General features: G+C 43.7%; 1 protein-coding gene across 2 annotated transcripts in view; it reads right to left on the reverse strand.

Annotated features, from left to right (window-relative positions):
• The window catches only part of C5H12orf75 (chromosome 5 C12orf75 homolog), a 38,192-nt gene that overhangs the window by 20,533 nt on the left and 2,569 nt on the right, over positions 1-15,090 (reverse strand). The window contains exon 3 of one of the 2 annotated variants that reach the window (XM_084955527.1): positions 3,030-3,054. The exons of the other annotated variant lie outside the window; for it this stretch is intronic. Coding sequence (XP_084811653.1) covers positions 3,030-3,054 — 25 coding nt within the window. The remainder of the gene's footprint in view (positions 1-3,029; positions 3,055-15,090) is intronic. 2 annotated transcript variants of the gene reach the window in all.

Below are 15,090 nucleotides of genomic sequence, written 5' to 3' on the forward strand. Positions count from 1 at the left end.
GGAACTTCCTGACCACTTTAATAACAAGCACTTAGCATCACCCTGTATTTTGGTCCCCAGCAGACAGTGACCAACTTTAGGGCAGAAATATCATTTTATTCATTCTTATATCCTGGCTTCTTGTCTACAGAAAACAGGCAAATAAATAGGAAAGGGGAGATATAATAAAAATCCCAAACCTTCCCTAGAGAACTGATTTTTCTTATATATTAATGGAGTAATTAATAGTATTTCTGAGTCTAAAACAACCATAATTCCCCGCTAAAAGACTTCTATGTGGTGTGTGTAGTACATTGGTTGCCCTATTTGAAGCTCTGACTTTTTATCCGTGACATGAGTTTGGCCACTTCTTTTGATTTGGACTCGGTCTCTTTAGATTAAAAACAAAAACAAGAATTTTAAATCTTGATAATGAAAATTTAAATTGCCTTAATTTCAGAGCTCCTCTTCATTCATGGCACCACCTAATGTTATGGCCAAGGTTTATAACTCTACAGCTTCTGCTTTTTAAAAAAAAAAAGTCTTTGCTCTCTTCCTCTCTTGCTCTTTCTCTACCCACCGCCACAGGCCCTGCTCCCACCCTGCCTGTCCGTGCCCATATTTTCTCCGCACCTATCTCCTCTCTCTTGAAATAAACAATTGCCTCACTAAAAATAAAAATAAAAAATAAAGTCTTTGAACATACCTTCTGTGCAGGCAAAAATAAAAGTATAATAACTTTTTTATAACTGAATTTACTGTATTTATTTTTCAAGGGTCATTTAGGAGTAAAATTACATCTTTTTGGTTATAGATCCTACAAGGTATACATAGTCACTGAAAGCTTAGAGAATTCAGGATTTTTAAAAGTAGCTAAAGTGCATCTCACTTCCTGGAGTCATTAATGCTGTCGACAAAATGTCCACAGAGGCATCACTACTAAATTGTCGCAGAAATTTCCATGCCTCTAAAAGACCAAGTTAGGAAATCCAGCTCTCCTTAAGAAGAAATGACAGAATTCATTCGCTAAACAGCATGCCTCTGGGACATACTATTAACTAGAGGGGACGTCTCTTAATGCCCGAGGGAGAAAAGACAAGAAGATAAATGACTACAACATAAGCCCAATATGATGTAGCACAAGAGAGGGCCAAACTGCTGCACAAGTTTAGAAGGGAAAGACACTATACCCGGTAGAGATCCAGGAAGTTCTTCCTGTAAAGGATAAAACATAAGCCCAGAAGAATAGACAGAAGTGGGGGAAATGCCCTCGCAAGCAGGGAGCAAAGCAAAGAACAAACAACAAAAACGAGGAGCCGGGACAGGAAACACGAGGTCAGTGTGAGCCCCTGAGAGTTGGCCCAGAGCAGGACTCCAGCTCACCTCTCAGTCCAGGACCGCTTTCACGCCCTGCCTGCACTGTTTCCTTCTACCTCATGCACAGTCACTCGGCTAACGGCTGAAACATGAAGGGCCCTCCTTTTCCCGAAGGATTCTGGGCAATGGAGACTAAGCAAAAGTTTGGAGCAGCGGTCCTAAAAGGGCAGGGGAGTCATCTGGCAACAACATATAGAAATGGAGCGGGAGAGTGAAGGAAAGTCAGAGATGCTGCAGTAACAGGAAGAGTTAGGGATGGCGAACTCGTTGGTGCTAAATGCTTCTGTAATAAACCCGACCACTGTTAACCAGGAGATGGAAGCAATGTAAACGGCTTCCTTTGCACCCAAAGTCCCATATGAAATGCTTAGTTAATTTTCCCCAAACTTGACAACCCTGTTCTAGTCTTCTCTGGATTCCTTTTGGCAATAATGATTTTGAAAAAAAAAGGTGGACTGTTTTTGACAACAACTTTCAAGCCCCACCACTCCTTTGGCCCCACTCCTGTGCAGGACTTGAAGATGAGGAACTCCTGCATTTGTGCTGACGGGGAAGACAGAGCCAGGCATTCCTCTGCGCATGCGCCAGAAGCCCTCATCCCAGCACCCCCACCTGCAGCCCGACCACGATAAAAACCATAGCCACTCATCCCTTCCTTCACTCAAACTGAATGGACCCTCTGGGAAGCCCACCCTGCTCTCCCCAGAAAACCTCATTATACGAGGAAATAAATCTTTTCCTACCCTCTCGGGGTATATGTGGCACCATCAGTCCTGACATCCAAGCCCACAGGGGTGGGCGATGGCAGACGCTAATTCCATTCTCTGTGGAGTGACCACAAACACCCTTTCTGTTATCCTTGGGGTTCTATACCCCAGCTTTCTAGTGGCACTTTATTTTTCTTTTTTTCAGAACTCTTGCTTTTTGAAATTGAAGTATAGTTGATTTACAATGTTTTGTTAGTTTCTGGTGTATAGCAAAGTAATTCAGTTTATATATATATATATATATATACACATACATGTATGTATATTCTTTTTCATATTCTTTTCTATTACGGTTTACTATAGGATATTGAACATAGTTGCCTGTATCACACAAACACCTTTAAATAGAGAATTGCTGCCTCCTTACTGTACCCAGATTGGAGGTAGGAAGATGCAAAAAAGGGGCATGATGGAAACACCGAAAGAGTCCTGTGGTCTCAAGTTCAACTCAATACTGACTACCTTGAATGGTCATATACATTCACTCAAATATCAACTTTAAAACGATTCAATGTGCATTTGGTAAATGCCTGGCTCCAGGCTCCTCCCCCCAAGGCCAACTCTCAGGCTGCACAGCCACAGGAAACAGCTGCTTAATCCTCCCATAATCATTTGCTTGCAACTAGAAGAAATGTCTACACAAGTTGGGATGGAAGCACAATTACACATTTCCCTCTCAAAGTTCTGAACATGAGAGGGCAACTGAAAGGCTAAATGAAAAGTCACAAATAATTCCATTCTTCAAAAAGCACTTTAGTTATAAACCCAATAATAATCTTGATTTGTGCTCAGTGCAAAAAGTACTTCGATGTCTTTTCCGCCAAACCTACATATCTACGGGTCATAACCATGAAAAGCATGTCTCCCTCAGAAAGAGTTTAGAAAATCATAATATTAAGTACTTACACATCTTTAGCTGCTCCTGCAGGGCCTAGAAAGAAAGAAAAAGTTTTCTATTATCTTGATAGTACTGCTACAAAAATCTTAAGCCCAATCAATACCCAACTAAAATAATATTCTAGAAGGGATGGGTTGAGTGATTTTTTTTTTTTTAAAGCTCATTGCAAAAAAAAAAGCAGGAAAATTTTAAAAATCCAAGTGTAGAATTCATTCTGCCCATTTTTAACAATTCCTATCAATTATAAGGTGTTGATTCTGAAGGGGATTTTACAGACAGTCTAATCTCATCTCCTCATTTTATAGTTAAGGGAAATTGACAGATTTGAGAAATAGGAGGTTCATGGCTTAGACAAGAAACTAAGCTGCTATCTCCATGGAATTGTTACAAGTCCACTACATACTAATCACAAAGGGAAGCAAGTCACAAGACAAAATGTGGTGTCCTAAGTGAATTAGGAAGTCGCCAGGATGCAGGCGCAGCTCCAAAAAGAATAACAGACATTTCTAACTCTGTTCCTGCTTGCCACTGAGCCCTCTCATTGCTGCTTCCCACTCACATGCCAAAAACCCATCTCTTGTGGAGCCCATTTCCATCACTTATCACAGATTCACTGCCCACAACACAGTTCCATCTCTACTTCCTCCCCCTAGTAGCCTTTCTGGAACAACACAGACCTTGGTTCCAACTTTACAAGCAACATGATATTAAATATCCTTTCACCTCTTAAAACCTCACTTCCCTCTTGTGTCAAATGAGGAATATAACAGTACTTTCTCAAAGGTTACTAAGGTTTTTATTAAGTTTTTTTAAAGATATCAAAATAGCAATGACATGTTTCAAAGAAATGGACTAATCCTAAATAATCCTAAAATTTCTCTGGATCCACAGTAGACCCTGCATCACCAAAGCAATCTTGAGAAACAAACCTGGAAACACCATGCTCCTTGATTTCAAACTATATGACAAAGCTATAGTAATCAAAACAGTATATTACTGGTGCAAAAAAAAAGACAAGATCAATGAAACAGAATACAGAAGAATAAACCCACGCATATATGGTCAATTAATTTACAACAAAGGAGGCAAGACTATACAATGGGGAATGGGCAGTCTCTTCAATATATAGTGTTGGGAAAGCTGAACAGCCACATGAAAAAGAATGAAACTGGGAGGTCTCATCGTGGCACAGTGGTTAACGAATCTGACTAGGAACCATGAGGTTGCGGCTTCGACCCCTGGCCTTGCTCAGTGGGTTAAGGATCTGGCGTTGCCGTGAGCTGTGGTGTAGGTCACAGACATGGCTCGGATCCCGCATTGCTGTGGCCCTGGTGTAAGCCAGTGGCTACAGCTCCGATCCAACCCTTAGCCTGGGAACCTCCATGTGCCGTGGAAAAGGCAAAAAGACAAAAAAAAAAAAAAGTAACTGAACCATCTTATACCACAAACATAAATTAACTCAAAGTGGATTAAAGTCTTGAATGTAAGACCCAAGACCATAAAACTCCTAGAAGGAAAACATAGGTATTAAATATCTGACATCAGTCTTGGTAATTAAAAGTTTGCATCTGATTGCAAAAGGGGAAAAAAAGGCAGAGGGAATACATAAAAAAAAAAACCCTTCTGCACAGCAAAGAAAACCATCAAAAAGTGAAAAGACAAATCTATTGAGTGGGAGAAAATATTCTTAAATCATATATTTGATGAGGGGTTAATATCCATCCTAAACATATAAAGAAATCAGACTCCATAGGGAAAGGAAGAAAGAAATCTGATTTTCAAATGGGCAAAGGATCCGAATAAACCTTTTTTCCAAAGACCTACATATGGCCAAAGGCACAACAGCACTAATCATCAGAGAAACGTAAGACAAAACCATAAAATCAGCTCATACCTGTTAGAATGGTTATTATTAAAGGCAATAAATAAGAGGTGCTGGCAAGTGACATGGATAAACGGGGACACGAGGGCACACTGTTAGTGGGAATGCAAATTGGGGAAGCTATTATGGAGCACAGTATGAAGATTCCTCAAAAAATTAAAAATAGAACTACCTCATGATCCAGAAATTCCATTCCTGGGTATTTATCCAAAGAAAAGAAAAAAACTAATTCAAAAAGATATATACATCCCTATGTCACTGCAGCATTATTCACAATAGCCAAAACTGTCAACAACCTAAGTCACTCAATGAATCGATAAAGAAGATGGGAGTTACACACAGATATCTAAGAGCACAGAATAATAGAATTCTCCTCAGCCATTAAAAAAGAATGAGGAGGAGTTCTCGTCGTGGTGCAGTGGTTAACGAATCCGACTAGGAACCATGAGGTTGCGGGTTCGGTCCCTGCCCTTGCTCAGTGGGTTAATGATCCGGCGTTGCCGTGAGCTGTGGTGTAGGTTGCAGACGCAGCTCGGATCCCGCGTTGCTGTGGCTCTGGCGTAGGCCGGTGGCTACAAGCTCCGATTCGACCCCTAGCCTGGGAACTTCCATATGCCGTGGGAGTGGCCCAAGAAATAGGGAGTGGCCCAAGAAATAGCAAAAAAAAAAAAAGAATGAGGAGTTCCCGCTGTGGTGCAGTGGGTTAAGGATACAACTACTGTGGCTTGGGTTGCTGCAGAGAAACAGGTTCAATCCCTGGCCCAGAGCAGTGGGTCAAGGATCTGGCTTTGCCAGAGCTGTGACACAGATCACAGCTGCAGCTTGGGTTCCATCCCTGGACCAGGCACTGTCCATAGGCTGCTGGTGGGTGCAACCAAAAGAAGGAAGGAACATTGTGCCATTGGCGACAACATGGATGGACCTTGGGAGAATGATGCTAAGTAAAATAAGTCAGACAGAGAAAGACAAACACCGAGTGGTGTGGTTTCATGCATATGTGGAATCTGAAAAACAAAACGAATGAAAACATAAAAAGCATAGATAACAGAGAAAGAAGTGGTGGTTGCCAGAGGGACAGGGGTTTAGGGAATGGGCAGAACAAGTGCAGGTGGCCCAGAGGTAGAAACTTCCAATTCTACAGTAAATAAGCCATGAGGATGCCATGTAGAGCCCAGGGTCTCTAGTCGGCAACACTGTAGAGCACACTTAAAAGATGCCAAGACAGCAAATCCTAAAAGTCACCTGCATATGGGGACAGACGGTAACTAGACGCACTGTGGTGATCATGTCACTAGAGATAGAATTATGTTGTAGACCTGAAACCAACATCACCTGTCAGTTATATTTTAGTAAACAAAAATTTTAATAAATGGTAAAGGTGATGAAAAGATACAAACAGCAAAATCTGGCACATAAAAATAGCTAAGTTAGTATTAGCAGTTACGTTTTCCTTAACGTCTCACTTTCCCTATCTATGAAATGGGATTTAACTTCTGCACCAGTCACAGAGCTGTGAAGATAAAGGAAAATGTGCTATGAAATAAGCAACTAAGTCTGCAGGAAAAAGAATGGCCAAAACTTACCCTATAAGAACTACGGTTTAGGGTTAAGAACTATACCCTAGGGATATTCACTTAGGATCTGGAATACTGCACACTCAAAAGAGCATAAAATAATCAAAACTATGTCTCAAATTCCTATAAGATGTTGATCAAACCTGAACTTTGTAACAAACGTTAAGAGTCTTTACTCAGGGAAGAGTAATATTTCTGTTCTACACTACCGTTAAAATTTCAAAGCACTTTTTATTTCTATAATCTGAGATCATGAAAGCAAAAAAAAAAACCTAAAATTTAAAATCAACATAATAGTGGAGTGTCTTGACAGGAAACAATAAAAGATTAGTACCACCAAAACCCCACAAAAATGAATGTTTTATTGTGAGTTAAAACAAGCATGAGAATCTAGAAGAAAGTCTAGAAAGAAAATAAATATCCTCATTTTCGTATCTGCATGGAAAAGGACGGGGAAGGCTTGGGGGTTTGCTGTGTGCAGGGGAGGGGAGGGGGAAAGGAGGGGAGGGCCGGAGGTCTTGAGAACGGATTCGGTGACATCAGAGAGAAGAACTGATGATAATGCGAGGGCCGCCACTGTAGGGCCTCTGGAGACGAAGGGCCATCTAGCACAAGCCATTGGGAAGGCCGAGCAGACAGAAGCCAGCCCACTGCAGCTCAGGGACAGCACGGCGGCAGGGTGGCAGGGAAAGCAGAGGACCCAAGGAAATTCCACCCCAAGTCTAAAGCCACTAGATGCCTCTGCTTCAGCTCCTCAAAGGCGGCTGACAAAGACCAAGCACCGGACATGTGCGTCAAAGTGGTTTCACAACAGGCCCGCCTTGTCTCCTTGGTACTTATTTTAACCAGCCCCCAGGAAGCCTGCCTCCTCTTCACCTTGATGGCACCAGGCCCTGGACCCCCTCAGGGCCCCTTGCCTGCTGGCTTCACCACCTAACACCCCAGCAGGCCCAAGGCAGATGCCTGGTGTCACCTTCCAGAGGGGAGTCAGCACATCATTGCCTCTGTCCGCTAATGTCCCTCGTTTAAAGGGCACCTGCTGCTGAGAACCTGCGATGGTGAGAACTGGGCCAAGAAATCCAACACTTGACATCAAGTACATACATGTGATTGGAACATGCGCTCCGTTTTTTTTGTTTTGTTTTGTTTTGTTTTTTTGTCTTTTTGCTATTTCTTTGGGCCGCTCCAGCGGCATATGGAGGTTCCCAGGCTAGGGGTCGAATCGGAGCTGTAGCCACTGACCTACGCCAGAGCCACAGCAACGCGGGATGCGGGATCCGAGCCGCGTCTGCAACCTACACCACAGCTCACGGCAACGCTGGATCGTTAACCCACTGAGCAGGGGCAGGGATCGAACCCGCAACCTCATGGTTCCTAGTCGGATTCGTTAACCACTGCGCCACGACGGGAACTCCAAGCGCTCCATTTTTAAGGGAAGAAAATATGCCTCTTAGAAGCGAGGAAACGTGGGATTAATGATAAGCTTATCACCAGGGCAGGCAGAACACAGCTCCCCAACTCACAGCTACTCAGAGAAAAACAAAAAAATTCTGTAATTGTTGAAACCCTCAGCAAATCTATCTCAATATCTAGGTATATGAACATGAAATACCTTGTCCTGCAAAAGTATAAAATCGTAAGATGATTAGAAATAGGAGAGGCAGAGCTTCCTTGCCTGCCCGCTTGCATCTCTCACAAGCGTCCTAGCCTAATACATCTGTTTCTTACCTATCAGAAAAAAAAAAAAAAAAAATAGAAAAATCATGACTACCCTCACCGCAACATTTCAATCACGTGACACCCGTAATCGGTATTGATAATTAACCAGATGGCGAGATCTACTCGAGATCTTTTCCGCAAAAGATACGTGCACTAGAATGATTGGGATAACGGCAAAACCCCGTTTGCTTTATGCCGTGTCTATGGTTCATGTGATTCATCATTTATGAAGCAGATAGTTACAGTGATGGATCTACTTCTTTCTTAGGCCCCCGAAACAGGGCATTTATCCCTGTTTGTACCACATCATTTCCTGCCAGGATGACTCCCGACTGTTTAAACAGAGCCGAGGTGCACTAATAGGAGGGCCTCAGGAGAAACTGAGCTGGAGAGAAAGTAACAATGGTTCTGATGGGATAAAAGCACCGCAAAATATATAGACCATTGGAATTTCTGCAGCTCAAAATATTTCATGACTATTTCCCAACATTGTACAGTGATAAACATAATTTTCAATTTCTCCCTGAAAAAGAGAAGGGAGGGCGGGGGAGAGGTCTGCTCTCAGAAAAGGGATCATACACAGTTCCAGTGACACACTGAACACGGCTTGGGTATGTAAGGAACATTTCCTTCTGAATGTCACCGTCGTCTCCAACACTCAAAGACTGCTGCTGTTCACAACACCACTTCATTTCACCAGGATTATTTATACCTTTGACTTGGATCAAAAGACTTTAAAAGTTGATTCACGAGTCCCAAAGTCAAAAGTCTCGGTCACTGAAATGCACAGCAAACCCAACAGCGTCAAACATTTAAAACACTTAATCTGATAGTGAGGACTCACAGAAAGACATCTGGTCTTTATTCCCCACCCGGGGCACAGAGTTTCTAAAGCCCTTGGAATGTCCTGAGTGATAAGGATAATAGGAGCCTCTTTTGTCCTAATGAGGGGACTCTTGCCAAGACCCCAGAGGGCTTCAGGACTGGGGCTAGTCGCTGGAAAGGCCAAGCCTGGATTAGGAGCTGGGAACTTTCAGCTCCATTCCCTGTCCTCCTATGCAATGAAACCTCCATAAAAACCCTCAAAGGACAGGATTCAGAACTTCCGAGTTAGGGAACACATCCTTGTGGCAGGAGGGGTGTGTACCCCAACTCCCTGGGGAGCAGAGACTCTAGTGCTTAGACACTGAGCAGGCCCTTGGACCTCTCCAGCTTATTATGGGTCCTTCATAATAATTACTGGTCCTTAAACAAGTAAGGGAAGGGCCTTCCTGAATTCTGTGAGCCATTCTAGCAAATAATCAAATCTGAAGGGGTCGGGCCTGTGGGAACCCCCACATGTGCTGCCAAGTCAGCAAGAAATGCAAGTAACCTGGAGACTTGTAACTGGCATCTGACCATCCCTGGGGACGAAGCCCTGAAGCCCACGGGGGACTGACACTAACTCCGAACCGAACTGGGCTGTAGGAGAGCCCAGTTGCTCTGGGAGAATTAGAGAACCAAATGGTACCAGAAGGAAAGGAAAAACATCTCAGACAGTCTTGCCGTTTTATAAAAATTGGGTAGCCTAGTAAGTAACTGAGGTTCTGAAGCACCTTGAAATGTCTTCTGAATCACACCAAGATTAAACTGTGTTGTTATCTGTTCAGCAAATAATTATTTATACTCCAGGGATACTTTTTAAACTACATTTTCCGATGTTCTAATTTTACCCCATCCCCAGAACAAGTACAGGAAGGCCTCTGTATTAGCTTCGTAGGACTGCTGTACCAAATCATCACAAGCCAAGTGGCTTAAAACTCCAGAAATATGTGCTCTCAGGCTTCTGGAGCCCAGACGTACAAAATCCAGGTGTCAATAGGTCCACACTCCCTACCGAGGCTCTGGGGAAGCATCTAGCCCAGCCTCTCTCAGCATCTGCGGACACCCAGCCGCCCTTGGCAGGCTCGGGCTCTCTGTGCTCACATCACCTCCTCTTGGTATCCGTCTTTTCCGCATCTGTCTCTTGTAAGGACACTGAGCATTGGGTTTAGGGCCTACCCAGATAAGCAAGGACCTTTTCCTCACCTCAAAACCCTTCTCTGCGTTCTATCTGCAAAGACCCCTTTGCCAAACAAGAGAACATTCACACCCTTCAGGGATTAGGATGCGAACCCATCTCTGCACAGGTCACTGTTCAACCCAACACACTTTCTCCGCCCTGGCCCTCCCCCACCCTCCCAAACACAGGCGTTCCCTTTTGAAAAGAAATACAGAGCCGAATGAACAGCTACGGAGAACGCATCTAACATGACACAGCATACATTCTACAGACAAATGTTCCTTCCCAATGCATGATAAAAGCAAGCCAGCTGCAAGATCCTACATCGGTTCACCAATACTGAGTAGGTACTTAGAACACCGTGGTTCCTATAGACAGATATTTCTTTGCGATCTAATCAGTCTCAGATGTTAAAAAGATTGAGCTGTACTGCCTGGCGTGTTTTCAAAATTGTTTAGAGTCATATATTTATTGTTATGAGTTTCCTCACACATTCCAAATTCTAATATAAAGGAAATATTTTCCTCTTTCAAAAGGAAGATCACATATATTGTTACATTTGAAAAAAAGTCTAAGAATGCCTTTTCATCACTGTTTTCTCTATGCACTCTACAGAGTTTATGTAATATACTGGAACTATCCACAACTAAGCGAATTCCTAAATTACATTTTAAATTGTATCTCTTTGTTCAGACTGAGTCGTGATAACTTAAACACACACACACCAAAACCAAAATTATGTACATGAATTTCTACAAGGTACTAAAGATTGACAAATCACTCCTCTTTCAGCAATAAGTGATTAGAAATAGAAACGATTATGGCTCTTATGGGAAATAATAAAAGTACGCAGGAACGGTTTCCTTTTTATTTGGGTTATAAAGGAAAAACATGCCTCTGAGAACTGTATAAACATAACTACAGAAAAATAAACAAAATTCCCTGTACTATTGACAGCCTGCTATGTCCCTCCTCTGACCAATGATCTACAACTCTGGCATAGTCACGATTTGGCCAAAATAAGCAGAAAAACAGCTCTTTATCTAAAGCAATGTTTATTTTTCAATAAGCTAATCAGAGATATCAATTCATAAGTCATTTCTCCAATAATGGAGGAAAAATTCAGCTTAATGTGTCCTAGAAATATACACCTGAAATTAAGACCACTTAGAAACTTATAACATAGGACTCAGTATTTTCATAGATTAGGCACCAAAGTTATCATTGACTTCTATTCCTCGTGCTGTACTTTACGTCCCCGTTTCTTACTTAGAGTTGGTAGCTTGTACCTCCTCATCCCCTTCATCTCTTTCACCCACAACCCCCACCCACACCCCTTGGCAACCGCCAGTTTCTTCTCTGTTTCTGTGGGTCTGTTTCTGTCTTGTTACAGCCATTCGTTTGTTTCATCTTTCAGATTCTGAATAGAAGGGGTAACACACAGTCTCTGTCTTGCTCTGTGGGACCACGTATTCCACCGAGCCAAATATCTGCTAGGTCCAATCCATGCTGTCCCAAATAAAATTCCTTTAAGGAACGTGGACGCACTTACAGAAAATCTCTCTGTTGACAGGTTGTCCCTGTGGAGTAGCTATGCTGTCAGCAGATAAAAATTCACACACAAAAGCAGGCACAGAAGTAGACATAAGGTAGCCATTGACATTTAGCTGCTCTCATTTAAGCCATGTCTATACTGAGCCATGTCTGCCCAGTGGCTCATGGCAGAACTGAATAATTCACGCGGGTCGCCTCTGCAAACCATTCACGCACCAGCAGTTCTGGGGAGCTGGAACGAGTGCACCTCCCGATGCTGTGGCATCCCTGAGAACTGTCTGAGCAGAGGTGTTTCCACACCTGCAGTCAACAACAGCACGGCAAACATGCTACAGCCAAGACAACGTGGATCACCTGCATCCTCCCGCCTTCCCTGCAGCGGAAGCAGCATCTCCTTTAGTCCCCCAGGCTTGAACAGCTTGGGTCCATTTCTGACGTCTCCCTCCTCCTTCCTCCCTCACATGTAGCCCATCCTCGGCCCCGCTGGCTTCCAGGGGGTCCCTGACCTCGGTGCCTCCATCACTCGCCAACACCCCTCTCGCTTCACTGACCGCCCCCCATTGGCAGAACTTCCATAGTACCAAACCATTTAGAAATGTAGCTTAAGGCTGGACCATAGTCAGCTACATCAAAAGAAGAGCATGCGATTATCTAATTGAGGATAAGGAGATAACCTAAGTAATTGGACCCCAAAGAATTATGGTAGCTCCCTTAGTACGCTGGTAAAAGGATAAATAACTGTTTGATTCCTCTTCCCTGCCTCCTCAGACTATTATTACATAAATAACAGAAGAACTGTTACAGAAACATTCTAATAATAAACTGCCCACAAAGTTATGATCAGATAGCTGCCAGTTACATATCTCAGGGAGAAAAACAACCCACCAATTCAATCAACTACCATAAGCAGAACACTTCTGAAATGACTCTGCTGCTGCAAAGAATTTCTACAGCCTCAGCCTGTGCTGAAAATAGGCTCTGATAGATACGCACAACCATGCAAACTCAGAGACTCTCTGGTTCACATAAAAGGAGAATCTCGGGTTTACACGGCAGACCCAACAAGCTACGTGAATGACTGTCTGTGGGGAACACCTGGGGAGCATCGGCTCCAGCACAGGGGTGCTCATGTATCAGCCCAGTTAGGGAATCTCGTCGAGGGAAAACAAGGGCACAGACAATCTGACTGCTATTGAGATTGAGAGAGACAGAGACAGCGAGAGAAAGAGGGAGACAGGTGAGAGTGGAGATCAGAGAGAGAGAAAGCAAAAGCTCCCTGCCCTGTATGTAGCAGAGGCTTTAATCCAGAGGGTTCTCTCCAGTTTAGGGTCTAGACTCTACACTCTGCCAGAGAAATGCACTGAATCTCCACTGAGTGGAAAATACAGGAAGTCCTCGTATACAGTTCCAGGTTGGCGAAAGATCACATTCCTCTATTGAGAGTGATCTTACAAAAGCACTAGGATGGGGGGTGCACGCCTGTGTAACCCAAACGGTTCTCATGCCCCCATCTAACGGGTAGGGTAGCTCGACTCCTCCCCAAAGACTTTTCTGGTTAAATGTGCACCTTGTTCAACAGCTCCTGGGCATTGGATGTTAGGGATATATTGTATTCTGCTTCGCACTGCTTCTCAAATGCTTCTTCTTCCTGCCTAAACAGTTAGCTTCTCAAGAGAGGGAAAGGTTGATTTTCTTCTACAGTCACCCACTGCTGGCTGTCCTTACCCTTGCCCGGAAACCTCCTGAGAGGGGACACAGCTTGGCACACAGAGGGGGACTGTGTACAAGCTGCCAGGTAGAAATCTACGATACGGGAAACTGAACCTGCGTTACCCAGGATCTGAGTGATCTGATTCCTTCTGGCTGTTTGACCATTCTGCTGCATTTCAGTTTCTCCCCACAGTGGACATACAGAATCAAATTTACTCAAGTACACTACTAAATATCCATTTGTCGTATAAACTAATTTCACCAGGCAAAAGCCAAGAAAGGCAGCTGTCCAGGGAGCTCAGGAAAAAAGAGAAATAATTATGTGGTTTTAGCTAAATGACTTAGGGAGTAAAACAGGGTGTCTAATGGAGCGTATACATTGGGGGGTCATTATTATAAGATGCTAATGCATCCTTTGAGAGTAGATTTGCTGTGTTCGTATAGAAAAAGAATCAGGGAACAACCTCTACATGGTAATATTCCATTACGATACATAATGATAATACAGAGTGCTTTCACCCTGTAGCTCAAATAAGTGAAATGAGATGCCCACAATAACGCAACCAACATGGTGCCAATGTCAAGCTTGAGCCTCCCTCTCCAGGCTCAAGCTCAGCACCCCACCTGCCATCTTTCTCTATACATTGTCTCTGCCGAAAAACGTAAACATGACTGTTGAATGGTAGGACTCGTGGGACATTTGGGAAGTCGGTCATGATAATTACCCGGAGGATGGGGACAACATCTCTGTAATCCATTTCATTCCTCTTGGGCTCAGTTAACACACGTCTGCAGCTTGGGCAACGGTGTAGTTGATGCTGCTGCCAAAGGTCACGACGGAAAGGTATTTAAGTACCTTTGCACTGGGGCTCAGTGTTCTTAACCCCATCTCTCCTCCCCATGCATTTCCTTTCTGAAACTGCAGTCCCACCACCGGCTGCTGGAAAATTTCAAAATAACAACGACCCAAACCCCCAACTAGGCCAGCTGGACTCACCCACCAGCAGAAAAATGTTTGGGGAGTGACTTCTCAGACAAGGGCAGAGCCATCAAAGAGGTGAGGCAATAATGCCTTCGTGTTTTACAGTCTGCACTTGCTCTCTCACTCTTCTCTGAACACAAAAGTAATTTTTAGCAAAGCGCGAGCTTGGGGAGGGAACAGCACGCTCTGAGAGAAGCTGCCCTTCAGGAACAAAAGCGAGGCTACTCATCAGGAAAACATGCACTCAGCGTGGTTCTTGCTGTACAACTGCACCTCCCTTTATATAATAAGGGATGTGCCGGGCGGTGGAGGCGAGGAAGGTCAACCAAATGTTTGTAAAGAGAATCGTATTTTCGCCTTTCCTTACAGGACCAATGCATCATTCCTAACGCGATCTTGGCATCATTCTGGTTTAGCAATGGTACTCCTTCCTCTATCCCCAAACCTGACAAGCAGTTCATTCATCAATAAAAATGTCCACGAGCTGAATTAGCTCTGCGGTGAAAGAAATCTGTTACAAATCCTTCCTCCGATGTTTTCTGTAAGGAGGCTCATTGTTCTGAACCTTTTTAAAGGTAGGGTGCACGGGCAGCGGAAGGCAGAGGAC

The sequence above is a fragment of the Sus scrofa genome, chromosome 5 (assembly GCF_054392235.1).
Source record: "Sus scrofa isolate SSC_HxYL_T2T_F1_AM1 chromosome 5, Sscrofa_HxYL_maternal_Yorkshire_Landrace_v2.0, whole genome shotgun sequence".
In the NCBI taxonomy this organism is placed as follows: domain Eukaryota; kingdom Metazoa; phylum Chordata; class Mammalia; order Artiodactyla; family Suidae; genus Sus; species Sus scrofa.